The 27,951-nt window shown below is 45.1% G+C and overlaps 2 protein-coding genes and 1 pseudogene across 11 annotated transcripts; 1 reads left to right on the forward strand and 2 right to left on the reverse strand.

Moving 5' to 3' along the window:
• The first annotated feature begins 2,603 nt into the window (after positions 1-2,603).
• On the forward strand, positions 2,604-11,626 carry LOC125515200 (putative wall-associated receptor kinase-like 16). Of its 10 annotated transcripts, XM_087531265.1 has the most exons (6): positions 2,604-3,639; positions 3,739-3,950; positions 7,704-7,998; positions 8,029-8,040; positions 9,906-10,058; positions 10,142-11,626. In XM_087531265.1, exons 1-6 carry the CDS (start codon positions 2,721-2,723, stop codon positions 11,380-11,382), a joined length of 2,832 nt encoding a protein of 943 aa, XP_087387391.1. In that variant the 5' UTR covers positions 2,604-2,720; the 3' UTR covers positions 11,383-11,626. The 10 variants fall into 10 exon arrangements, with proteins under 10 accessions (XP_087387391.1, XP_087387393.1, XP_087387392.1 ...); XM_087531267.1 differs by having other exon boundaries at positions 2,605-3,639; positions 3,742-3,950; positions 7,704-8,040; XM_087531266.1 differs by lacking the exon at positions 8,029-8,040 and having other exon boundaries at positions 2,605-3,639; positions 3,742-3,950; positions 9,894-10,058.
• A 6,711-nt stretch (positions 11,627-18,337) lies between these two features.
• LOC147962993 (uncharacterized) lies at positions 18,338-19,012 on the reverse strand. Its single transcript, XM_087529433.1, has 2 exons — positions 18,886-19,012; positions 18,338-18,837 (listed from the first exon to the last, which is right to left on the reverse strand). Exons 1-2 carry the CDS (start codon positions 19,010-19,012, stop codon positions 18,338-18,340), a joined length of 627 nt encoding a protein of 208 aa, XP_087385559.1.
• A 5,606-nt stretch (positions 19,013-24,618) lies between these two features.
• LOC125512295 (uncharacterized) lies at positions 24,619-27,912 on the reverse strand (annotated as a pseudogene).
• Positions 27,913-27,951: the final 39 nt, after the last annotated feature.

Genomic DNA, 27,951 nt, shown 5'->3' on the forward strand with positions numbered 1-27,951 from the left:
CTCGTTTCTTCGTCGGGCTCAAAACTTTTTCTGCGCTCCAGAGGCCAATCCAAGGCACATGTGAGGTCCTCACCTTTTAGGGCCCATCGACCTTGTTTCGAACATTTAGGGCATCCTGCATCTTCCAGGGATGACAAATGGCCCGAAATTTGATGCCAATTTTCTCCATGCTGAACCAAACAACATACGAGACCCGAATCAGTTACGATGGCCACACGAAGCTTACGTCCTGCGATCAATTGATCGATTCGCGACCAAAATGCATAAATTTACTTCGGACTGGACAAACGTCCATGGACGCACCCGGGTAGTGTCTGGGTGTGTTTGTTTTTAAGTCTATTTATCGTGCATCTAGCCATGTCCCTTTTTTTCTATACGCTGGTCACATGCATGTGATTAGTTGGAATGAAGAGAGAGAGAACAAAAAAAATGATGGTCCTCGGTGTGGCCAAATCCTATGTGACGGACGCAGGACAACTTATCAGACACGGTCGGGCACTCCTCATATTGTCTGCCTTCAACTTTTTTTTTTGAGAACTGAGACCTCCTGTTTATAAATTCGTCCAAGCATAGCAGGCCAAGCTGGGCCGTTGAAGACAGCGCCGATAAAAAGGCCCCACATCCGCATTGAACAAAGAGATCGGGGCACGTTATCCCAAAAAAGGGATTTCCTCAAAAAAAAAGGAGATCGGGGCACGTATGGATCTGGAGTTCGAGAGATGTTCGAGAGATTTCCTCAAAACTGCTCAGCGGTCTCTTCCATCCATGTATTCTGATCCGGCATGTACCCATCTTCTTTGCTCGTGCAATTTTTTTGGTTAGAGTTGCAATAGCTTGTGCAGATCTTGCGGGCTCTTGTGCTGATCAAAGGAGCGCTCCTTAATATTAGGTTGATCTCAACTCCTTCGGCTTCTATTTCTACAACCATGGAAACATTATGGGCTTTCTACTTCAGCTTATTTTTCCTTCTCTAAAGGTTTGTGGGCCTTCCCATCAATTATTTTTTCCTTGCTTGATCATTATTTCAGCCTACAATTATGTAGGTTAATTTACGCCGTAATAACTCGGTCCCATTAGATTAAGGGTCAATTTGTAATTAACGTAGTAATTTGTATGGAGTCGTATATTACTATAGGTATAGATAGGAAGATAGATAGACATCAATGAAGAGACTGATTGAAACAATGACTGACAACGACATTTGAGGCCCATTCCCCCTCAATACAAGTCCAGCAGAGAACCACAGATATAGCGTCTCTCAACCCTTCCACATATATTACAGCAACAACTCAGTCCACCCCCAAATAATTCAGTGTAGCAAATGTTTGACCGACTCACAACTGCATTTTGTAAGATGTTCGGCTGCACGTTGTGACATAATACAAGTAGCGAAGCATCATCAAAAAATATATAACCTGTAGTGCAAGCTTAAAACAAATACAAATACTAGTAGAAGGTCGAAGCAGCTCGCTTAATTATGAAAAGAGAAAAGTATGTTTTGGTCCCTCAAGTTTCCCAAAAGTATAGAATTGGTCTCTAAAGTTGTTTTGGTAGACCAAAACCAGATTTTGACTAGTGTTGAACAGGTGTGACCAATGAACAGTAAATCCAAAAATTAGAAAACAAATTCAAAAGAATCTGGAATTTTTGGACAAATGTCTACCAAAAAAATCTTGAGGGACCAAGTTATAATTTTGGGAACTTGAGAGACTAAAAACATAATTTTCTCTTATAAGATCTATTATAAGGTCCCACCTATGCAATACTCCTCTATTATTAACTTTTCTTCTAAAGATAAAGATAAATATTTCTCTGTTTTTTTCCTTTCCTGAGCGAGGTGAATGATTTTAGTCCCTCGTAAGGAATAACAAAGCAATATGGTCGAGCCATGGAAATTCAGTCCACGATGGTAATAGACTTTGCTGACCAAGTATGGTCGACATTCTCCCATGGAAACTCTTCATGATTTCGATGGTCATTGCCAATTTGCATGCCGTGTTGCTGCTGGTTGAATTAATGGTGACGCATATGGAAAAGACCACATGATTTTTGGGAAATGAAAAAATTGAGATGGAGACATTACTGGACTATTAGTACTGCAGTTGCAGCACGCACACGGCAAGCAAGCATGCACGACCGACCGTATACGTTATCATCCCACTTAAACTTGTACTCTGGCCGTTTCAAACTAGAACTAGGACTCATAGCAAGAAAAGAAAAGAAAAAACACTAGAACTAAGGCAGTTGTAGCAGCTGTTTTTTTTACAAAAAAATAAAAATAAAAATTGTAGCAATTGATATGACAATTTTAATTAAATCATTATCATTTAGGATAGGAAGCTACTCGTACAGTACGTTTCCTGGATTAGACAACCACTGGCCAGGTAGAGAAACGTTTACTATCGAGTACATATGGCAATTCACAAGTTGGTAGTCTTGCAGATTTTTCACTTGACATCGACTCTGCGTTTTCATGTGGCTATCAGCAAGCAGCAAGCAGTGGCCATAGGCGAGTCATGTTGGCGTTAGCAACGACCATCACATCTGATTTGAATAATGGCCCTGGAATTCATAGCTACATTTACTGTTTTGATTGACACTACAGACGACTCGTACCCGGGGTCGCCTTTATACTGTCTACAAATTGCGCCTAGCCAACCACCGAACCCCAACACCAACACCAAACACCAGACAGACCAGCGTACTGGCGCACCACATCGATGAGCAAGGTACTCATCGCCATGTCTTTTGTGCTGATGTTCTCGGCAGCTCCGCCGCAAGCATCGGCTGCGGTCCATGGAGTCGCCGGAGGGATCCTGAAGATCCCTTCTAATGACTCCTTGGCTCACTGCATCACGGGGTGCGGGGACATCGACTTCTCCTATCCCTTTGGTATAGGGCCCGGCTGCTTCCGTCAAGGCTTTGATCTCACCTGCAACCACTCCACCAAGCATCCCAAGCTCTTCTTAGGCAGCAGCACTGTCCAGATCACTCGCATGTACTCCAGCTACGGCATAGTTGTCACCCCTATATTCTTCAACCTTACGACGAGTCCAGGTACAAATACCTACGACATGTCATGGGAGGCCCCCGCTAAAGGTATTACTATCAGTAGTTATAATACTCTGTTCGTAGTTGGTTGTGATTTCGATGTCACCTTGTTCGAGTATGGTACGGGAGACATGGTTGGTTCTTGTATGAGTAGATGCGCCGGCGAAAAGGTACCGACTGGAGGGCCTTGTAATGGAAGAGGCTGCTGCCTCATCCCGTTAACAAGGGACCTGCCCGGTTTTCGGGCAAAACTTGTCAGCACTAATACTACTGCAACACAATCAGATTGGTTGCACCCTGGCATCATGGCTTTCGTGTCACCTCAACATCATTACAGAGATGATGATGGCGACAACACTAATACAACCACTCTATTCTCAAGTTGGACAAATGCAAGCAATATTTATGGCGCAGCTCTTAGTATTAACATCATGGACCAACCAAGCTGTCAAAGTGCACAAATGAACAACGCAAGCTATGCCTGTAGCAACGGTAGCAGTTGCCAGAATTCCTCATCTGGTGGTTACTGGTGTTACTGCTCTTCTTATGAAGAAGGCAACCCTTACATTTTAGATGGATGCATGGAAGGTGCTTCCATCCCTACTTTTTCTCCAAAATAAGTCAAAATTCCCTTATATTTAGCCATCATCCTCTTGGTCTTACTATTTGTGTCTATCTACTGTGTAGCAGATTATAACTCCAAGCCCAAAGAACACTGCCCCACATCATGTGGACGCATTACTGTTCCCTTCCCATTTGGGCTGGAAGAAGGCTGTTTTGGAAAAGAAGGATTTCATCTTAATTGTACATCTGCTAATCTCACAGATTTTGTCTCAGAAGATACACAATATCATGTGACTGATATATCGTTGGAAGATGGGACTCTGACTGTTAGCAACATGGTGAACGGAAGTAATGACAATAATGGATATATATTGGAGGCCCCTATGGAAAATGAATTAGATTTCTCTATGAAATACGACATTGTTATAAAGTGGGTGGTTGCCAATTTAACTTGTCAAACAGCTGTGCAACAGGATAATAGGTATGCATGCCGCAGTTCCAACAGCTATTGCCTAAACGTCACTGACGGGGAAATATTCATGGGATATCGTTGCAAGTGTTCGTCAGGCTTTCAAGGAAATCCGTACGTCAAGGACGGCTGCAAAGGTCTGACCCTCCTCATCACCCATCATTGTGCACTAATGTTCTTTTTTCGGGGGCACTAGTGTTCTTCTCATACTACCTACAAATGTTCAAAAAATCTATCGATATATCTAAAAATTATGTACTAAAAGCACAATATGGAAGAAAATTAGCGAGACTGTTAAAAATTCCCACAAAAAGTAGAACATTAATATGCTGATCACAACAGTTAGATCCACATGTGAGATATAGTGGGTCATGTGAGCCTCCCTCCCTGGTCGTTCCTACAGGCGACCGGGAGGAGAAACCTACCGCCACTGCCAGGGAACCCTCCTCCCTCTCCCCACACCCTCGCTAGCGGCTGAGAGTGCGGACTGGAGAAGCCCAGTCTTCACAGGCGGTGGCGGGGTCTTCTTTATCCCCTCACACAGGCCAGATCTGACGGGACGGGCGTTGCGCTGGGTGACGGGCGTGGCGACACGAGGCGTGGAGAGCGGTCGGCAATTGTCCTGGCGCCGGTGAAACGTGGTGGTGGTGAAGGAATTGGAATGACGAGAGGAAGAAGAGACTCGTGCAACACTCGCTCTATATTCATCCATCTGGAGTTTACACGGGTTATATAACTGTACAGATACATGTGCTAACTATACTCACACAAACCCAGCCTGAAGACTCGGCCCTAATGCACGGACGTGCACACATGCACGACGTGCACACACACGTTCTCTAACACCCCGCCGCTGTCGAGTCGTCGGTGCCTGGTAAGACGCATAGACTGGATCGGAATGCTTGAAAAGCTGCCGCTGGAAGACCCTTAGTCATGATATCTGCTAGTTGTTGAGTAGTAGGAACATGTACAATACGGAAATCGCCGAGAGCCACATTCTTCCTGACGAAGTGAATATCCAGCTCGATGTGTTTTGTCCTCCGGTGATGCACTGGATTAGTAGACATGTACACGGCCGAGATATTGTCACAAACGACAACCGTGGCCTGTGGGAGAGAACAACCCAGCTCATCAAGTAGTTGCCGTAGCCAAACACAGTCAGCAACAGCGTTGGCGACGGCACGGTACTCAGCTTCCGCGCTGAAGCGAGAGACGGTGGTTTGTCTCTCGGAGGACCAACTCACGAGGGTGTCGCCGAGGTAGACGCAGTAGCCGGAGGTGGAGCGTCGAGTGTCCGGGCAGCCGGCCCAATCCGCATCGGAGTAAGCCACGATCTCCGTGGACGCAGAGGAGGACAGAAAGAGGCCGTATGTGGAGGTGCCGCGAACATGCCGTAGGATGCGCTTGATGATGGCGAGATAGCAGTCACGAGGATCATGCATGTGAAGACATGCTTGCTGGACTGCGTATGCCAAGTCGGGGCGCGTCATGGTAATATATTGAAGCCCACCAGCAAGGCTGCGATACTCAGATGGATCGACCACTGAAGAGCCGGCATCAGCAGCAACCTTGGGTGACGTGTCAACAGGACTGGATGCAGGATGGCACTGAGACATGTCGGCCCGTTGGAGGAGCTCGTCGGCGTACTGGGTTTGGTTGAGAAAAAACCGATGCGCCGTACGATGAACTCGGATGCCGAGGAAGTAGTGAAGATCACCCATGTCCGTCATAGTGAACTCGTGCTGGAGCTGGTCGACGATGCGGCGGAGAAGAGTCGTCGAGGAAGCAGCGAGAACGATGTCATCAACGTACAATAGAAGATAGGCGGCGTCACTGCCTCGCCGTAGTATGAACAGCGAGGCGTCGGAGCGGGACGCGGTGAACCCAATGGTGGCGGCGAAGGTGGCGAAACGATGGAACCAAGCTCGCGGTGCCTGCTTAAGGCCGTAAAGCGACTTGGAGAGCCGACATACATGATCACGGCGAACGGCGTCGACGGAGCCGGCCGGCTGATAGCAGTAGACCTGCTCATCAAGAACCCCGTGGAGGAAAGCGTTTTTCACGTCTAGTTGGTGAACAGGCCAGCCACGTGAGCATGCTAAGGTGAGCACGGTGCGGATCGTCGCCGGTTTGACCACCGGAGAGAAGGTCTCGCCAAAATCGATGCCCGGACGTTGAGTGAAGCCACGGACAACCCAACAGGCTTTATAGCGATCAAGAGAGCCGTCGGCTTTGATTTTGATGCGGAAAACCGACTTGCGGGACACTGTTGGTGTGAGGCAGCCGAGGAACAAGTGTCCAGGTGGAGTTAGCCAGGAGCGCATCATATTCTGCCTGCATGGCCGCACGCCAGTTTGGGTCCTGGAGAGCAGCCCGGACAGAGGAGGGTATCGGAGATATAGTTGATTGGATAGTGATCCTCTGTATTTTTTTGTCTCTACCCGCCCCCTTGCATACCGACGCGGCCCGTGAGCACGGCTGATTTCTCTCCCCCATACAGCGCACTGCCTGACCTCATCCACCACCCCTAAAAGCCAGATCATATGCCTAAGGCTTAACTGGCTTATCAATGGCATGGATAAAGTGCCACCCCAACCCATAGAGGTAACGATGTCTCGTTTCTGCTGGTCAAACTGCGATATAACAGAGTAATCCTTCTGAACTGAACACCTGAAAGTAGGACCGTTATACCCGTCTCCCTTGTCTGATTCATCCTCTTCGACTATCGTGGGCAGCCTGTTGAGCTTGCTGTAGTTCTGCAGATTCAGAGCATTGGTCAAATGTAGAACTCTTGCATACGGATAAACAAAAACGTTGATTTCTTTACTACGGCTGTTACCCAACAAACACCTTGGCGCATCCCATCTAACAAAAAAGGCTAACTACAAAACCTTGGTACTTCTAAAACTGCATCAGTATCAGCTACCCTGCACTATCCAATCAGTACATAATGTGCATATCGTTTTGCATCCCCGGATCCCTTCCTAGAATCAACAGTCCGAGATTCAAACATTAAGATTACATGCCATCTTACCTGCATAAAAACACAGGCTACAGAACGTGGGGAAAGTTTGTGCGGGGTTGTAGCGAGGAGATTGGGGTAGCAAAGGCATCCAAACACACGTAAGTGGCGAAACTCGGGCGTATGGCCAAACAGCAACTCGAACGGCGTGGTGATCAGATGAGGTTTGCACGGACGCCTGTTAAGGAGATACGAAGAGGTAGCTAGTGCTTCGGCCCACCAACGTGGCGGCATGGAGGCATGAAGAAGAAGGGTACGAACGCCGTCGTTGAGAGTGCGAAGAATTCGCTCGGCCTTGCCGTTTTTTTTGGGAGGTGTATGGGCATGTGAGGCGTAGGAGGGTGCCGTGGGAAGCTAGGAGGGTGCGGTTTGCGTGGTTGTCAAACTCGCGGCCATTGTCGGTTTGAAAGGCGAGAATAGGGCGAGAGAATTGTGTTTGGACGTAGGCATAGAAGAGAACGAGGAGATGACGCACTTCGGACTTGCGACGGACGAACGGAAAAAGTCCACACATAATGTGTAAAATCATCAAAAATAACTAAATAATATCATGTGACTGATATATCCGTGGATGATGGAACTCTGATTGTTAGCAACATGGTGAACGGAAGTAATGCTGAAGAGGTAGTAATTATCCAGACTGACGATACTGGACATTCATGGGCCTCGGGCCCCCCTATGGAAGATCAGTTTGATTTCTCTATGGACTACAACATTGTTATGAAGTGGGCGGCTGCCAATTTAACTTGTCAAACAGCTCTGCAAAAAGATACTACTATGTATGCATGCCGCAGTTCCCACAGCTATTGCCTAAACGTCACCCATGGGGAAATATTTATGGGATACCGTTGCAAGTGTTCTTTAGGCTTTCAAGGAAATCCGTACATCACCCGCAAAAAAAAAGGAAATCCGTACATCAAAGATGGCTGCAAAGGTCTGATCCTCCTCATAACCCTTAATTGTGCGCTAATGTTGCTCTCGCACATACAAATATTTAGAAAATCTATTTATCTATCAATTATATATATTAAAAGCATAATACAAAAGAATAATTACAAGATCACTAGAAAAGTAGAAATTCTCCAAAAAAGAAAGAAAAATATCCGCTCTTTGATCCGGTGGACCATCCCTTTATTAGTAGATCACAACCATTACATCAACATAACTGTACTTGAACAGATAATATCCATTTTTTTAAGTGGTGGTGACAACACTATATAATAGTATTTATGAAAACATGACCATATATCGAGACAGAGTTTTTGTCCTCCTCTCATCGCACCACCACTACTTGCTCCTCCCCTCACCGCGCCGCCGCCGGATAACGCTGTCAGGCGAAGCCTGCGCAACCGACGGTGGCGGCAGGTCACCTTCCGGCGGCAGCCTCCAGTCTGTAGGGCAGCAGCTCCGGGCGGTGCGTCGGCATACGTCGGCACTCGGGTAGGGTCCTGGGGACCTGCGTCTATTCTTTGTGTCATGGCGTGGAGCGCAGCAGCAGTCTCCGACTGCATGGCAATGAGACTGTGACAGGGGTGTGAGGCATGTGCGAAGTGATGACCAGATCCGTCTGCTTCCGCGGCGGCTCGGCTGCTGGTAGGAATTGGGCACTGGCCATAGGGCGTGTCGGTGGAGTTAGGCCAAGGACCATGGGTGTTGCGACCATGTGTGATGCGACGCCATGGTTCTTGGCTACAAGAAAATTCTGCTTTTCATGCTTCAGATCCGGCCATGTCGGCACCTAGGTAGATGGGCCTTGACATAATTCTCTTGGGCGAGGTGGCAATTGATGGTGATGTGTTGCGCTCTATGTGTGTATACTGACCACTATGGTTTGGTGCAGCAGCCTCTCTGTGGATTGCGATGGCCACCAAAAGATATTCACGAAGATTCCTTTCTTCAGATTCAATGGCTGCCTTTGCAGTGAGATGAAATCTATGAATGACGACTTGACGCATAGGTTAAGGTTGTGCAGTGGCAGGGATCGGTTCTATAGCCCATCACATGTAGCTGCTTGGATCACGGATATGTTGTGGCGGCCTATAGTGGTGCTTCACAAGTACCTAGGCTTGAACTACAGGATGAAAACTTAGGTCTGACACGAGTTGGTCATACATGCCAATGGCGATGCTTTGTGTTGTTACCTTGTTGAAGGCATTACTCGGATAAGCTCATATTGGTTCTTCAGGGTAGAAACCTAGAATCTGACCTTTGATGGTTGAATTCGGTGACTTCGGTGTAGAGCGATGCTCTCTTCCTAAATGAGTTGCTGTTGAAGAACCTCATTGTCTTTATGGTGTCATGAGATGGTTGGTACGGATAAGCTTGTTGTTGTGTTTTGTCGATCACATATTTGTTCGATTTGATGTTTTTTTCTCTTTTAGTTATAGCTTTGGTATTATACGACTTTGCTATTCTCCAGTGTGTTTTTGTGCGTTTGCGTTGGTTTTGGCGTTGTGCATCCTAGTTATGCAGTGGCCGGGTGTGTTTGTATCCACTAGATGCTTTATTTTGAGTCAATAAATCCACCCTTTGTTCAAATAAAAATATATCTCTAGACAATATAAAGTTCAAATATAGACCCTTAGAATTGTAGCAACGTCTAAAATGTAATGTATTATGCAGTTAGGGGGTAAATATAAGTAAAAAACTACATGAGATAAAATAAATAATTGGCCACCTTGCTAGTTTGTAAAAGCATCACACAAACCTAAAGAGTTTCAACTGAAACATGGAGATCATTCTTTTAGCATGTAGTAATATATTCGCCACCCATATATAACCAATGAGAGTTTTATACAGATATCGATGAATGTGCACAATCAAACTACTGCAATGGGACATGTCAAAATTTTCTTGGAGGCTACACATGCACGAGTTGCACTCATAAAGAAGAGTTTGATCAAATAAAAATGCAGTGCGTTACATCAGCCAAGCAACACAGTCTTCTTCTGGGTAAGTTGTAGCTAGCAAATATCCTTATTGCGCTTATAATTAACCAAATGCAGTGTGACTCAGAGAACGATGATTACATGTAGGTATCGCAATTGGAACGGGATGTGGCCTTGGCTCCATAATTATTGCAGTCTGTGTAATTGTATTTACCAACAAGTGGAAGAAAGGTATCAAGAAGAGAATCCGACGAGCACACTTCAAGAAAAATCAAGGTCTACTCTTGGAGCAGCTGATCTCAGATGAAAGCGCCACAAACACAACAAAGATATTCTCCTTGGAGGAGCTAGAGAAGGCAACCAACAACTTCGACGCCGCTCGTGTTCTTGGTCGTGGAGGACACGGTACAGTTTATAAAGGGATTCTATCTGACCAACGGGTGGTGGCTATTAAAAAATCCAAAATTGTGGAGCAAACTGAGATAGACCAGTTTATCAATGAGGTTGCTATCTTATCTCAAATCATTCATCGCAATGTGGTAAAGCTATTTGGTTGTTGCCTTGAATCTGAGGTGCCTTTGTTGGTGTACGAGTTCATATCTAATGGTACATTGCATGACCTCCTTCACATTGACATTAGTGCCAAATGCTTGCTGTCATGGGATGATCACATAAGGATTGCGGTAGAAGCAGCAGGAGCACTTGCTTATCTGCACTCAGCTGCTGCAATACCAATTTTCCATCGAGATGTGAAATCTTCTAACATACTATTGGATAGCAGCTTCTCTACAAAGGTTTCTGACTTTGGTGCTTCAAGGTCTCTGTCCCTCAATGAGACTCATGTGGTGACTATTGTCCAAGGAACATTTGGTTACCTAGATCCAGAATATTACCATACGGGGCAGCTAACTGAAAAGAGTGATGTGTATAGTTTTGGAGTAATACTTGTGGAACTTTTGACAAGAAAAAGGCCAATTTTTATAAATGATCTAGGTGCAAAACAAAACCTGTCCCATTATTTCGTGGAAGGACTGCAAGAGGGAGCTATCATGGAAATAATTGATCCTCAGGTTGTCAAAGAGGCAAACCCGGAAGAGATTAATGATATTTGCTCACTTGCGGAAGCATGCTTGAGACTCAAAGGAAGAGACAGACCTACTATGAAAGAAGTAGATATGAGGTTGCAATTCCTGAGAACTAAGAGGCTAAGAAAATGCAAAGTTCTCCCTGCTAGTGATGAAGAGAATGAGCCTTTTTTATGCCAAAAGGTTGGTAATTCCGATGCACCAATGAATGCTGTCAATGCTGGTAATTCAATATCAAAAGGCACCTCTAGTTGCTACAGTCTCGAGCAAGAACTTTCATCGTCGGTCACTTGGCCACGCTAAGTACATATGTGCGATATTACAATCGCGTCCTCCGTAGTATTCATTTGAATTACCATTCATTTTCTATGGACGCGTATTATGTTTCATAGTTAATTTTAGAGGAGAGCATGCCATGTAGTTTTGCCTCCTGTGTATCTACAGAATTATTTGCGGCAAATATGCTTGTAAGAAATAACTGAAGATACATCATTGTATTTAAGTTACACTGGGGGAGAAAAAACATATGTGTACTGTTGCCAACAAATTTCGTAGTACCTTCCATTGCGGTTGGCATTACTTGGTAGAGGCTCCAATAGGACCTGATGGATGCAAATATGCTTGGTTTCTGTCTTCAGGCTTGAAATATCTTGTGTTTATATATACAGTCAGACTGCTTGTTAACAGGGCGAATATAATATCCACATGAGGGCAGTAGGCAGTAGCAAACTAACACGTACGTTTGACTGCACAAGCAATCTGTCCACAAATCAAGGCCATTCATTCAGAGAATACAACAGCTCGCTTCCAAAAAGCAGCAGCAGGTAGTCCTTATAACTAGAGGCCAGGTACTTAACAATGGCCACTAAATTTTTCATGTAGTAGATACCTAGGAGGAGTACGCGAACTTGGTGCCAGCTGGCCAGCGTACCAGCGTTATGGATGTCTAGAGAGCAACTCTCAAAGCATTTGTTTATTACTGGATCCATTTTCTTTGCACCATATATTGAATAAATGTCATGGCCTTGTGCAATAGCACTATGGCAATTGCAAGTGTCACCATATTAAACTGACTTCTTAAAAAATCACAAGGTTCTAGAAATTCATCCTCAATCCATAGTATGCTAGCAAACCAAAAAAAAGTATGCTAGCAACATGAATGAATATGTTTTATCAGGGTATATATTATCATCATTCAGTTTGGATATTTGTTAACAGAGTATATTTTATCTATTGCAGGGAAGGAAAAACATAGGAGACACTGGGCATTAGCAGTAGGGCCAGAGGACCTTGCATAGCTAAGAGAATGTTATCAACAATCATTTAAGTCACAATTTTACTTCAAATTTGATGTAAAACCACGGCACTTATTTTGGATCGGTTTGAACTAAAACCACGACACTTAATTCAGATTGGAGGGAATTTTTTTTTACCTGTGCAAATAGCTAGTTACCGTAAAAGATTACAAGGTGAGGGGAACTTTTAACTCCCTGTTGTAACTAATTCCGAACGTTATTTTTGGTTGATCGATATGTAGGGGTATAGGTGTAGGTATGGCCAAACAGGGGCACTAATGAGCACGTTGAGTGTGGGTATAAGAATATAAGATTATTATCCCGATTGTATATCTGGCCTATTGCCATTCTTGATTGTGATGACCGAAATTGTGACGGCAAATGTGTGACTTGGCCATTGCCGTTGACAGAATCTAGTCCATCTGTCGCCTTTTGGAAGGTAATTTCGAGGTATGCAAAGTTGCATATCAGCAATGGAGCCGCATCGAGCTCGGACGAAGAGGCGGTTCATCTCATTTTCCTTCTATGTCTATTGCGGTGATGCCCACGCCAGGTGATGGGCTTTGGAGTCATGCTCAAGGGATTGGTCAATCTTGGTTGTAATTTTAATTCTTGGCTGATGGTCCATTCTGCAAAGGCCAGCGTTCTTCTTTGTTTGCAGTTTTATCAAGTATGTGTCGACGTGACTTATACCTTGACCTTTATCGTATGAACAAGACACGTATTACAATGAAAAAAAAGAGATGTGTCGACGTGACTTATACCTTGACCTTTATCGTATGAACAAGACACGTATTACAATGAAAAAAAAGAGTGACTTTGTGGAAGTATGCTTGTGGCCAATAAGAGATGTGCATGCATACATGTGGAAACCAGTTACAACCGGACATATTCACCCAAGTAAACGAGCCTTGAATTCTCAGACGTCGCCGTCATCTCTTGAGCCATTCGATTTGGTTCGAGGATACATCTGCATACACTAGCTACTAGTCTGAACGTTCTTTTGGATAATCTTTGAAATCACAGGTTGGAAATTACATCTGCGTTTTCAGTTGTAATACGTGGTAAGACAAACAAAATTTGATCGACAGATTTCCACCATGAAAATAATGTACTATGTAGATGACTTTTCAACGTTTGTTTCATAGCAATTTAATACTATAATAATGATATAGAGATGGAAAAATTAGTAGATGCATGCATCTGGCTTAGAAATACAAGGCCACGGATGAATGCAGCTTTGGCTTAGGAACGCAATAGCCTGGAAGTGGCATGGAGTCCACTGAGTGAACGTCCAGGCAATGCATGTGGCTGTACTGAATGTGCAGCGGCTGCATGAGTGGTACTGCACAAGAGGCGCTTGTGCATGTACCAAGAGACCGATCGATCAATGGAAGGAAATTTCCATGGCGCTTCTTGCTCTGTTCTTCTCGGGGTGAGATGGAGAGAACTCGCGGTGGCAATTTCCAAAGGAGCTTCTTCTTCTGTGCTGTCAAGTGTGAGATGGAAACAATGCTTGTCATCAATGGGACATAAGAGCATTCATATTTGAATAGTCAGTTTCAACTTTGCATGTATAGTGCCTGATGAGACTATTTGGCCACTAAGTTTATATAGATTTTTTTTCCTTTTGCGGGCAGTGAGGTTTATATAGCTATCTAATTATGTAAAATTTGTAGCATAAATCCATTTAAAGGTACAAATTCAAAAAGTGATATACTAATAAGTACGCGGTAAATTTTTGAATAGTGTTAGTGATCAAAGATACAATTTTTTTTGCTATCATCTTTCAAAGACATTGTCGGGGGAAACGACACCTACAGGATCATGAGGAATTCCTTTTGCTACGGTTGGTGGGCGCGGGGCTGTGGAAAGAGTGGGGGGATTATCCAGGTTCGGGCCGCAAGTGATGCGTAATACCCTACTCCTGCTGGTTTTCTGTTTATTTGGTGCTCTTGGACTAACTACAAGGCGTGCAGGGTACAAAAGATCCGATCCTCTCTCAGTACGCCCCGGGCCTCCCTTTATAGACGAAGGGGCTGCCACAGTGGCGCACAAGAGGTGGAAGGCTATACAGTAGTCGAGATTATCCTCTGGCACCATACGCATTTAATGCGCTGCTGGCGTGCCCTTCTTGCTTTATCAGGGACGGCAAGAAAGCTCGTCCCAGCTATCGCCGCATCGCCTGGCTTCGACGCGCGTGCGAACTGACGAGGCGTGTAGTGCCACGCTGGCTGGCTGGCTGCTGAGTTGGTGCGGTGGCAGAGTCTTCACGAAGATCTGCATGCCACCAAGCAGGTGCTTGCTGAGTTGGCCTAGAGGCCGCACGATTCGCCACGCAGGTGTTCGCCTGGTTGGTGGGCTGGCAGATGCATGGGAACGGCGGTGGAGTCTTGGCAGATGCGGGCCTGGCGGCGGCCCCGCGGATGTCTTCGGTAAGGGTCTTGCCGGGGCCCCGGCAAGGGTCTTGCCGTGGCATCGCGGTCGTCCCAGGCAAGGATCTTGTCGGGGGTCTTGTGGGTTTCCTCGGCAAGGATCTTGTCGAGAATCGTCGTCTTTTGGTTCTTCATCTAGCCTTGTGTGCTTCTGGTCTTCACAAAGATTTGCATGCCACCACGGAGGCGGCTCCCGAGCCTTGGTTCCAATGTGGTTGATGGTGCTGGAACTCTTGGGATCAAGGGTGACGGCTCTGCTGGTGTCAGGCAAGTTGCCCCGGCAAAGCTCTTGCCGAGGCTGTGGAGGCCGCCCCGGAAAAGCTCTTGACGGGGCTGTGGAGGCTGCCTCGGCAAGGGCCTTGCTGGGGGAGTTCTCCTCGCCCCTTTGCTCTTTGTGTTTCTGTCTTGGCGTTGCTTTGGTTGGCTTGTGCCTTTGCTTCCTCTGTCCCGCCAAGCATAGCCAGGGGCGTGGGGCTGCGACTGCCCGTGCACAAGTAAAGGGGTGCAAAAAGGGACCCCTAATTTTGTACACCGACAGGAGCCCCTGGGCCTGGGCCACATGTAAGCACGGGGCGTTATTGGGCAAGGCCCAGAACAATGCGCGGGCGCGCGTTCGGCGGAGTTTTTACCGCAGTAACTCCCTCGCTCGTTGCGCTTCCCCACGACCCGCGTTGAATGCCCAACATCGGGGTCGTGCGTGACGTGGGGGTCATGCGCGGGACGGTTGCTGCCCTCATGCGTCACATCGTAGTAAAGAGGCGGATCGCGCCTTCCCCATAAAGGAGGAAAGTGCAGGGGCGCGGCTCATTTACTAAGTGGACTCGAGTCGCGACCTTCAACGCACCCGTGCCCCATGATCACGGGGTAGAAAACGGGGGCTCACTCGTCTCCTTGATTCCGGCTTGCTCGCCACGTTTCCCCCATGCCTCGAAGATGGTGGGCGATGGACGCGCGGGGGGGGGGGGGGCACGAGCTTTAAATGACGCGGCAACGAGGGTCTCTACTCGACAGCACGCCCCTCCTTCCCAAAAGCTCGTGGCGGCGGAGCCGGCCGTGAGAGGAAGGGGGAGGGGGCGAGGCCGCCGCGGCGCTCGGGGAAGAGGAGGACTGGGAGGTGCACCGGCCTCTCCTCCGCCAGCGGCCCCTCCCCCAAAGGAGGGTCACGTCGGAGACCAGCCCTGTGAGTTCATCATCAGGCAGCACCGCCCAGTGCGCCGTCGTCTTCGTCTCCCTACTCCGTTCGCTCAGGAGATGGAGCTCGACCCGCCATAGGCTCTGAGGTTGCATATGAGGGGTTGCGGGAATGGTAGCATGCGGGTCGATGTCGACTTCCCTGCCCCTCACGTCATTTATCTTCGTCGCGGATGGAAGACCTTCACTCATGCCCACAGCCTATCGGAGGGGCTCGTCATCTACTTCAAATTAATGGAGAACGGCCTGCTCTCCTTCAAGGTCTTTGGGGACTTTGGAACTCGCCTAAAGTGTTGCGTGGAGAGCTCTTCCGATGACGAAGACTCCTCCTCAAGCGGGAGTGACGGGGAGGACAGCGACAGCGACGACGAGGGTGTCAAGCGGGAGGACGCCGACTCTGACTCCGACTGACCGCGTCGCCCCCCCTCGGCCAGGTGCCCTGCCGAGGGCCTTCCTCGTCAAGCTCTCCATCGGCGCGTTCCTCGTCGCCTCCTTTTTGCCTTCACCTGCCGCACCTGGGAGGAAAAGGGCAAGAATGGGGATCACGGGGCACTTACTTTTTTAGTTTTTAAGCCTGCGGGCTCCTGTTAGATTTAAACCTTGTAATCCCCTTGCTCATGTCTGCATTCCATATGAACTGTACCTGTTTGGAACGTATTAATGAAAAAGGGTGCTTGCCGAGTTCTTTGTGCGTGAGCGAGGCCCATGCCAAGGAACGAATCCTTGTTATTTTTAAGATCAACTTTGTCGCCCGGCAACAGGCCTTGCCGTCCCCTTACTTCATTCACGACCATACTCACGCCCTCGGCGGAGGCAGGGGCGAAGTAGGGTTAGGCCCTTCGTTTGCTTTCTTGTCACCGCAACTACAACCAAGTTCCAGCCCAAGGAATAGTTCTTATGCACAGAAAAGGGGGAGCACGGTGGCCCAGGAATGGACGAGGCTTCATACGTCCCAATTCCATACGAAAATACATAACAGGGGATAAAGGACTTATCTGGATCTGGAGCCCCCGGCAATCCTGGCTTGCCGTGGTCGGGTGCTTCCATCAGCAGCCCCCCCCCCCCCGACAATGGCTTGACGGGGTCGGGGATGTCGATGTGCCTTCCTGCCCTCAAATGGCTTGGCAGAAGCGCCTGGGCAGCCTGCGATCCAAAGAAAAGACTGGAAAGGATGGAAAGACACACACACGACCTCTATGCTAGGGGTTAGTTGCCGCTGGGAACTATCAGCCCTACCAGAGAGAGACTTAACCTAGCATGCATGCTAAAACTTAGGGCGCCATCGCTTCATTTATTTATGCTCAGGAACTGCGCCTGGCTTTGTACAATGGGTTACATGCCTTGTTGGCAAGGCTCGTACAAAAGGTGGCTTCCCTGGAGGCCCGGCAACCGTGCCTCATGGGTAAAACTTATAAAGATGTTCGATGTTCCAGGAGTTGCTCACTGGGATTGCATCTTCGGTCTCCAGGCAGACTGTGCTGGGTCTGATGACTCGTATTACCCGATAAGTGCCTTCCCACTTCGGCATCAACTTGTTGGAATTCTTGGCCGACTGAACGCGCCGAAGAACAAGTTCGCCTTCCTCAAGACTTCGGGCATGAACCTTGCGGCTATGGTAGCGGCGCAAGGTCTGCCGGTAGCATGCAGCTCGCACAGCCGCCCGAAGACGATCTTCCTCAAGGAGTGTCGCGTCATCTTGGCGCAACTGCTCTTGCTCAAGCTCGTCATAAGAGAGCACTCAAGGTGACCCGTATGTGAGTTCCGTGGGGAGAACTACTTCTGCCCCGTATACCAGGGCAAAGGGTTTCTGGCTGGTGGATCGATTTGGCGTCATTCTGATCGACCAAAAAACCATCGGCAACTCATCTATCCAGCACCTTCCGCACTTGTGTAGCTTGTCAAAAATCATTGTCCTCACGCCTCGCAGTACTTCAGCATTTGCCCTCTCTGTCTGTCCGTTGCTCCGTGGGTGTGCCACTTAAGCGAAACAGACCTTGCTATCGAGGTCCTGAATGTATTGCATGAAGGCGCGGCTTGTGAACTGCGTGCTGTTCTCGATGATGACTCTGTTCGGCACACCAAAGCGGCAAACTAGCCCCTTGAAGAACTTGACGGCTGAGTGTGCTGTCATCTTCCTTACTGCTTCCACTTCGGGCCACTTTGTGAACTTGTCGATTGTGACATACAAGTACTCAAAGCCCCCGATAGCACGGGGGAAGGGGCCCAGTATGTCGAGCCCCCAGACCGAAAATGGCCAAGAGAGAGGGATTGTTTGAAGGGCTTGAGCTGGTTGATGAAGCTTCTTCGAATGGAACTGACACGCTTCACACTTAGTTACTAGCGCAGCTGCATCCTGGATGGTTGTGGCCAGAAGAAACCTTGTCGTAATGCCTTGCCAGCAAGGGCCCTTGACCCTATGTGTGAGCCACACATACCTCCATGTATCTCCGCCAATAGCTCTAGTCTGTTCTCCCGAGGAATGCACTTCAGCCTAACTCCGTTCGGCCTCCTTCGGTACAGGGTATTATCCACAAGCTGGTATATGTTGGACCGACGGGCTATTTTCTCTGCTTCTTCCTGCTCCTCGGGGAGCTCTCCTGTTTGGAGGAAATAGATGGTGGGCTGCGCCCATGCCGGAGCCTGGGGCTCGACGGCAAGGACCAAAGGCATATCTTCGGCCGCAGGGGCAGCTGCCTCTACGGCCAGGGCCTGGGGCCCCATCGGAGGTAGTTGCCCCTCGGCAGGCTTGGGGTACCCGGCAGACTCCTTGCCGGCGGCTCCTGGGAGCTCAGCGGGAAAGTACTTGCCGGGACTTGTCTTCCTTCGCTTGTTCTGCCCTGTTCATGGCTCTATGGATGGTTGTATTAACCAAAGTACAAACGTACCTGGTTCTACAGGCAACTTGAGGGCAGTGCGTTTCGACAGGTCGTCGACAATGTTGTTCTCCACTCGGGGAACATGCTCTGCATGTAGGCCGTCGAAACGTTTTTCCAACTTCCTCACTTCATTCATGTAGGCCTCCATCAACGGGCTCTGATAATCCTTGTTGACTTACTTGACGATGAGCTGCGAATCACCTCTGATGATGAGCTTCTTGATTCCGAGGTCCGCCGCGATCCTGAGACCGGCAAGCAACCCCTCGTACTCCGCCGTATTGTTCGTTGATTTTTCCCAAGGGAAGTGCATCAGATTACGTACTTGAGTTGCTCTCCGGTGGGTGCGACGAGTAGCACGCCAACACCAGCACCTTGGAGTGAGAAAGTGATACGTCTCCAATGTATCTATAATTTTTTATTGTTCCATACTATTATATTATCCATCTTAGATGTTGCTGCCTCTACCCGATCGATCGTTCGGATCCATCGTACGGATCTATTACTTAACGTCCGACTGGGTGGAAGTTAGCAAAGTCCTTTAATATATTTGCATGTGGGGAGAAAGTTGTAAGAAATCATTTTTATGCCCGGAATTTGCCTATGTGAACATCGTGGTAAGTTATCTACAACAGACGTGATAACTTGCATACTTCAGGTGTGGTAAGTTTTTACTCGAAAAAACAGTCGTCAGAACATATTAATATGGGATCTTGTTTCGAAGGTCTCGTCGCGACGAATCTTTTATGTGAAAATAATTTTTCGATCAGACCGACGGTTTGGGCTACAAAACATTTTGAATTTTGAATTTCTTTAGAATCTTTGCTGACATCAGCACTTTTGTCTTATATGCATGCATGCAAAAATTAAGGGAATGAATAGTTGGCTTTGCTGGATGCTCGTTCGATAACTCCCGTAAAGAAATCAGGACCGCTACCTCTACACGATCGATCGTTCGGATCCATCGTACGGATCTATTACTTAACGTCCGACTGGGTGGAAGTTAGCAAAGTCCTTTAATGTATTTGCATGTGGGGAGAAAGTTGTAAGAAATCATTTTTATTCCCGGAATTTGCCTATGTGAACATCGTGGTATCTTATGTACAACAGCCGTGATAACTTGCATACTTCAGGTGCGGTAACTTTTTACTCGAAAAAACAGTCGTCGAAACATATTAATATGGGATCTTGTTTCGAAGGTCTCGTCGTGAAGAATCTTTTATGTGAAAATAATTTTTCGATCGGACCGACGGTTTGGGCTACAAAACATTTTGAATTTTGAATTTCTTTAGAATCTTTGCTGACATAAGCACTTTTGTCTTATATGCATGCATGCAAAAATTAAGGGAATGAATAGTTGGCTTTGCTGGATGCTCGTTCGATAACTCCCATAAAGAAACCAGGACAGCTGCCTCTACCCGATCGATCGTTCGGATCCATCGTACGGATCTATTACTTAATGTCCGACTGGGTGGAAGTTAGCAAAGTCCTTTAATGTATTTGCATGTGGGGAGAAAGTTGTAAGAAATCATTTTTATGCCCGGAATTTGCCTATGTGAACATCGTGGTAACTTATGTACATCAGACGTGATAACTTGCATACTTCAGGTGTGGTAAGTTTTTACTCGAAAAAACAGTCGTCAGAACATATTAATATGGGATCTTGTTTCGAAGGTCTCGTCGCGACGAATCTTTTATGTGGAAATAACTTTTCGATCGGACCGACGGTTTGGGCTACAAAACATTTTGAATTTTGAATTTCTTTAGAATCTTTGCTGACATCAGCACTTTTGTCTTATATGCATGCATGCAAAAATTAAGGGAATGAATAGTTGGCTTTGCTGGATGCTCATTCGATAACTCCCGTAAAGAAATCAGGACCGCTGCCTCTACCCGATCGATCGTTCGGATCCATCGTACGGATCTACTACTTAACGTCTGACTGGGTGGAAGTTAGTAAAGTCCTTTAATGTATTTGCATGTGGGGAGAAAGTTGTAAGAAATCATTTTTATGCCCGGAATTTGCTTATGTGAACATCATGGTAACCTATGTACAACAGACGTGATAACTTGCATACTTCAGGTGTGGTAACTTTTTACTCGAAAAAACAGTCATCGGAACATATTAATATGGGATCTTGTTTCGAAGGTCTCGTCGCGACGAATCTTTTATATGAAAATAATTTTTTGATCAGACCGATGGTTTGGGCTACAAAATATTTTAAATTTTGAATTTCTTTAGAATCTTTGCTGACATCAGCACTTTTGTCTTATATGCATGCATGCAAAATTAAGGAAATGAATAGTTGGCTTTGCTAGATGCTCGTTCGATAACTCCCGTAAAGAAACCAGGACCGCTGCCTCTACCCGATCGATCGTTCGGATCCAGCGTACAGACCTATTACTTAACGTCCGACTAGGTGGAAGTTAGCAAAGTCCATTTAAGTATGTACGCATCTCTCCCGGCCGAGACGCAAGTATTCCGGTATGTATTCATACATACTTGAATCGCGTACGATGGCTGAGACGTGCGCACACACATATCTGCACCCAGTTTGCATGCATGCACCTGCTACGTGCATGGCCATGCATTACTTTGCATCCATCAGCCCATGTGCTAGTTACATCGCAAACTCCTTTTTATCGGAGCGGGGATGTACCAGCATAGCATCCACTGTTCAGCTGCTTTGTGATCTGAGTCTAAGTGGGATCCATTCATATGTATACTCATGTATTGTGGCAGGTAATCATTTGTATACGGTCAAATCAATATCACATCAATAGGCCCCATGGCAGAAAAGGCAGTACTATTTGCAGTGGGCTCTACGCATGCATGCGGCATCCCTCCTCTCTCTCGCATTTTATTTTTGTTTACATTTTTAGATGGCCAATATTTTTTATAATAATGTTCTATTATACAAAAATTTCATATATTCAAATTCCTGAACATAAGATCTTTAGAATAAGACCAATCTTGAATATATTTAAACTAGTTTAATTTTTACTATTTCAATCATATCAAAATACTAATTTCACTCATTTCAAATTACAATTTTTGAAAAAATGAAATCAGTTATTGAAATGATTGAAACCACTTTTCAGAATATAGTTTTCTTTGTGAGTTTCATATTTCAGCTTCTGAAATTGTGTCTTCAATGGGGTGACTATTGAAACTAGTGAAATCTATCTTTTGTAATGAGTGTAATCAGTCTTTTGAAACAGGTGAAATATTGTATTTCAATTGAGCGACTGTAATCTATTTTCTAAAATGATTGAAATAAGTTATTTGAAAAAAGTGAAATATATCTTTTTGGTGTCAAACGACTATTTCAAAGTTTGAAGCAGATATCTCTGCCGAGTGAAATGCATTTCAATACTTTTTTGGTAAATATGAAGTGAAATTAGTTTTTGAGATATATTTTGTAATGAGTGAAATCAGTTTTCCAAATCAATTTTGTAATACTTATTTTGGAACTAGTGAAAATATATTCTTTGAAATGAGTGAAACAATTTGGAAATATTAGTTTTTTTAAACAAGTAAAGTTTATTGTTGAAACAAGTGAAATCTAACGACTTTTTTAATGTTTGAAACTGATATCTCTGCTGAGTGAAATGCATTTCAATACTTCTTTGGTAAACAAAGTGAAATTAGTTTTTAAGATAAATTTTGTAACGAGTGAAATCAGTTTTCCAAATCAGTGAAACATGATTTTTCAAATTTGTTAAATACTTATTTTGGAACTAGTGAAATTATATTCTTTGAAATGAGTGAAAAAATTTGGAAATATTTTTTTAAAACATGTAAAGTTTATCGTTGAAACAAGTGAAATCTAGTTTTTCAATTGAGTATTGTTTCTGAAATAAGTTTCTTGAAACGAGCGAAATATAGCTTTAAAATCTAATGTTTTATGAAAATAATTTCAAAGATAATTGAAATATATAAAACAAAATATATTGGAAGTATATGCAAAATTGATCTTGTTTTCAAGATCTTGTCACCATGAATTCAAATATACAAAAAGTTTCAATATTGAACATTTGGTTCAAAAGATATGAATCATTAAAAATATGAGGATGAAAATAAAATGCATGTCATATGTATGCCCTGAGAGAATGAAGGCATGCATGCACAGTTCTCTCTACCCAACTCTCTTTCTTCGGTAAAAAGCTGACTTCATCTGACACTAGTACATGTATTACTATGTGTATTCTATATCCGGAAATAGAATATAAAAGCTGCACGAATCTTGACAAAAACGACCAACGGCGGATGCAGCTCCGGTACATCCCGCCTCCGGTAAAATAACTTAGTCGCTAGTTACATACGTTGGTTCTTTAGCTACCATGTATAAATGATTGAGCTACCTCATTAACCGGTTAATATCTCATTAACCTTCACTTTCAATCATGGGCGCTTCAGAAAGTATATGTGCACATCAATGGCTTCTTCAACATAAACATGTGCACATGCACGGGCACTCCTTGCTCCATGCATACAAATATACGTGTTATTTGTGCAAATTGTCATCAACCAACTCTTTCTTAACAAGGCAATGTTTATCTATTCTTTTTATCTTCATACTATTTATAGTACAAAATCTCATCAAACAACTGGTATCTGAATTATGAAACTGCATTAGGTACAAGAACGGTCTTGTGTGTAATGTTTCTTACACATTATCCTCACGACAAGTAATGTATCTAATCTCTAATGTCTCTGATGCAGCAGAACCACACCAATAATCTTTAACAATTCGGTAGATTTTCTTTACTACAACCACACTGATAATAATCAAATATGCTTCATTGCATTCGATCCAGTTTAAAAATACACTTTTTATTTCTGTATGTTCGATCGGTATCTGAAACTATCTGTACTGTTACATGTCCAGAACTGCTTGCTTACAGTGTTTTCTTCGAAATCCTCACGTCAAGCAAGATGGAGCAAGTGTAACAGCAAGGAAGGCTACTCTCAGTTACGAAATGCTTGGAGGTTCTGAATGACATGGATGATGTGCCCGATGAAATCACAATCCTTGCCGCCGGTGTATTCAAAGATGCAGCAAACCTTGGGATTTTCTTGGGTTACAACTCAAGACTGTGGGGTTTGTGGTTTAAAGAAGGAACTGGACAAGATTACACTTCAGGCACCTCCTTGTAAGTGCCACAATCTCTGTTTTGTTGACTTGTGCGAGGTTTGTGCTGGTTTGAACAAGGTAGGTAGCCATATTTAATCAAGTCGTACCAAATCGTATCTATGTTTTCAAACTTCACTTTCTTGTTACTGATAGGCCAAGGCGTGTTCTTGGATTAGCATGACTCTTAGACTTCTTGTTAATGATTACTACTAATTAATGAAGGAAGTAAGCTTGTTCACCAAAAACAAGATGTTTCAGCGTTTATTTTATTGTTCTTGATCTGACCTGATGCACTTTGTTCTAGTAATATAAACAAATAAAAATAAGAACTTCTGAAACTCTATAGAACTTCAGATCTTCTAGTTTACCTTAATAACGGAGTAATGTTGCCTGCATCTATAAAGTTTTTGAGAATGGAAAAGCAATTACACTGGGATCCCGATTGGTTACTGAAAGGCGACTTGCTATATTGCTATTATGGCAGAACACAACTATAGTTCTGCATTTATTTGGTACAGTTGTAAAGCAACATAGCTCTAAGAATAATTACTAACCGGAAAGATTCATAAATCTTTATTATGCAGGCTCGTGTCTTGTACTAGCTTTTTTATTCGACAGTGCTTTGAATTTATCTAGTAAAGGCTTCTCCTTGGACTCCATGCTCCACTATAAACTTGAGGTGCTCATCTTTGATTGCATGCATCTCTGCCGCTACATCTCTTGTCAGTGGTCGGTCTCGAGGCTGTTGCTTTGAGCAGGATATGCCAAGCCTGAAGACCGAGACCAAGCACTCTTGGATTCTAATACTTCCAGTGCTATCATGTTGTCCTCCATGCAACCACATTGTTGTGTCAGCTATCTCTAAGATTGTATCTGGAAGAGCGTCCTCAACAAACTTATGCAAATCCAATGAATCTCTGAACCTGCCATCGGTTGGGCTCCTTCCAGTAAACAACTCAAGCAGTAATATGCCAAGACTATAAATATCACCAGCTGTTGAGGCTGCAGAACCTTCTCCATACTCTGCAACATGCAATGTTTTGTGGTTAGCACGTCATATTCGAGTGAAAAGTAAAATGTAAAATTAGAAGAGATTTAGTCACCTGGAGCAACATAGCCTATGGAACCTCTAATTCCAGTTGAGCTATATGAAGTTTGCATCCCTTCACTTGTATTTTCTTGAAGGATCCTTGATATGCCAAAGTCTCCAACTCGGGCACTCATGTCTTCGGCAAGAAGAATGTTGCTTGGCTTAATATCACAATGGATAACCAATGGCTGGCAATAGTTGTGCAGATATTCTACAGCGTCTACAATATCAACAACGATAGCAAGCCTCTGGGCAAGGCTGAGCGTGTTGTTTGTAGTGGCCTCTTGAGATTTGGGATGAAGCCAACCATCCAGGTTACCATTGGGCATGAACTCAAAAACCAATGCCTTGAACTCTTGACCTTGGTGGTTGACGGTTGAACAAGAAGTGATGATCTTAATGAGAGAACGGTGTCGTATCCTTCTCATGGACTGACATTCAGCTTCAAAACTTTTGGAATACCTAGATTGACCAAGATTAAACACCTTGACAGCCAATGTTCTTTCTTCAGTATCCAAAACGCACTTATAAACCGCACCATAACCTCCTCTCCCAAGCAAGTTGACTTCTGAAAATTCATTTGTTCCTCTCAATAATGCATTATAGGGGATTCGCTTGTAATGGTCATCAACGATTGAATTTTGTGCTAATATATTCTTGCTAGGTCTGAGCTTCTTGCTAAGTGTCCAAATAAGAAGAATAACTGAAAGTGAGAACAGGAATGCTCCAGCTGTCACTAGAGAAATTACAAGAGACTTTGGAATCTTTTCTGTGTTCTTGCTTATGGAGCATGGAGCCAAATGAAGTTGAGGAGTTCCACCACACAGATTGATATTCCCTGCAACCGCTAAGTAAGTGATGTTTCTGAAAACACCTTCATTTGGAACCTCACCTTGCAAATTGTTGAAAGATATATCCAATATGGTCAATGATGTCAAATTTTGTAGAACTAACGGGATAAACCCTGACAAGTTGTTGTGTGATAGGTACAGTTCCTCCATGTATCCAATGCTTCCAAGGGCCTCAGGAATATTACCAGAGAACTTATTCATGGCCAGGTTCAATATACCGAGCCCCTTTATATTCTTTAGTGACTGAGGTATGCTTCCCTCGAACAAATTATTGTCTAGTGATAGCCATTCCAGCACTAAGCAATTCTGTATATTGTCGGGTATCTTACCAGACAACCGGTTTCCTGATAGAGTTAGTCGATTAAGATTTACCAAACTACCAACCTCATTAGGAAGGGGGCCAGAAAGGGAATTGTATGACAAGTCCAAATACCAAGAATGGCTGGGTAATTTGAAAATCTCTCTGGGTATTGAACCGTTAAGATGGTAGTTCATTGACAAATCGAGTATAAAAAGTTTATTCAATTCCCCAAGGCTTGCCGGAATTGGCCCCTCCAATTTGCCATTGTATGCAGAAAGGACACTTAACCGTGAAAGGTTCCCTAGCGATGATGGTATGAGACCAGACAAGCAATTATTGGACAAGAATAGCTCGATCAAATTCTGTAGCCTACCAATGCTCTCTGGAATTACTCCAGAAATGGAAGTATTTTCTATCACAAGCTTGTTGAGACCAACCAAATTGCCGATGTCGGCTGGGATTCTCCCAGAGATCCTATTGTCCACTATGTATAACTTCTGGAGACTTATTGACAGGTTCACAATTGAACCTGGTAGTTGTCCTTCAAAATAATTGGAGCTGAGTTCCAATAGCTGCAGTTGGCTGCAGTTTGCCAAAGATGTTATGAATTCCCACCCCTTATTATCATTCGCTTTAAGCTTATTGTAACTTAAACTCAGTTGCTGGAGATCTATGAGCCTCCCAAATGTGGGAGGCACATACCCACTAAATTTGTTATGAGCGAGGTCAAGTGATATGAGGGAAGATATGTTGGATATTGAGGAAGGGATGGTTCCTGTGAAGTTATTGGCACCCAAGAGAAGATATTTCAAATTGGGGAACTTGCTTCCGATATCATCTAGAATACTTCCATACAACATATTTAACCCTACAGCAAATACTTGGATCGATGATGACCAGTTGTAGAGAGAAGGTGGGAGCATACCAGTGAGAAGGTTACTGCCGAGATTGAAATACCGCATGCTTTGGATGCTACTGAGCCCTGGTGGGATCGATCCCATGAGCTGGTTGTCGGAGAGGTCGAGGTGCTGTAGGTTGGATAGATTGGCCAGCGACATCGGGATTGTCCCTGTGAATATGTTGTTTCTGAGCGACATAAATGTTAGATATGTGAGCTTCTCTCCAAGTTTAGCCGAGATGCCCCCGCCAAGCTTGTTGTTGTCCACACACATTTCAGTCATGCTGATGCATGAGCTCAGGTTTGCTGGCAATGTGCCGGAGAAGAAGTTGTTGCTCAAGTATAGCCCATGCAGGCGACGAAGATGGCCAAGGCTCGCCGGAATGTTCCCGTGGAGCGAGTTGGAGTCCAGATCGAGCATCTGCAGGAACGTGAGGTTCCCGATGACCGGTGAGAGCGTTCCGACGAGACCAGTGCCATTCAATCTCAGCTCCACCACCCGCGCCGGCCTGCGGTGGCACGTCACGCCCTCCCAGCTGCAGAAGCTGGTGCTTCTGTTCCACGAGGCCAGCAAGTCGCCATGGCTGAGCTTTGCTTTGAAAGCAAGGAGCGCGGCCTCATCGCCCGCACTCACAGTAAAGATCAACAGGACGGCGACAAGTGACCGTAGTAAGATCATGGCGATGCGATGACCCCTATTGTTTTACCTCTCTTTGTATGCACTCTCGGTTTGGTTGCCATGTACCCTTTGCATGTTCTATATATATACTAGCTTGGCTTAGTTTGTCATGTGGTTGTTG

Source organism: Triticum urartu, chromosome 6A (genome assembly GCF_056163025.1).
Source record: "Triticum urartu cultivar PI428250 chromosome 6A, HENAU_Tu73, whole genome shotgun sequence".
Lineage (NCBI taxonomy): Eukaryota > Viridiplantae > Streptophyta > Magnoliopsida > Poales > Poaceae > Triticum > Triticum urartu.

Bases quoted from the DNA above. Each gene is read 5' to 3' on its own strand.
- LOC125515200 (XM_087531267.1), top strand. From the start codon at position 2,721: ATGAGCAAGGTACTCATCGCCATGTCTTTTGTGCTGATGTTCTCGGCA. The intron at 3,951-7,703 runs ATGGTGAACGGA...ATTGTTAGCAAC, and splicing joins GGACTCTGACTGTTAGCAAC to ATGGTGAACGGAAGTAATGC. The intron at 10,059-10,141 runs GTAAGTTGTAGC...GATTACATGTAG, and splicing joins GCAACACAGTCTTCTTCTGG to GTATCGCAATTGGAACGGGA.
- LOC147962993 (XM_087529433.1), bottom strand. From the start codon at position 19,012: ATGAATGAAGTGAGGAAGTTGGAAAAACGTTTCGACGGCCTACATGCA. The intron at 18,838-18,885 runs GTACGTTTGTAC...AGCCATGAACAG, and splicing joins CAAGTTGCCTGTAGAACCAG to GGCAGAACAAGCGAAGGAAG.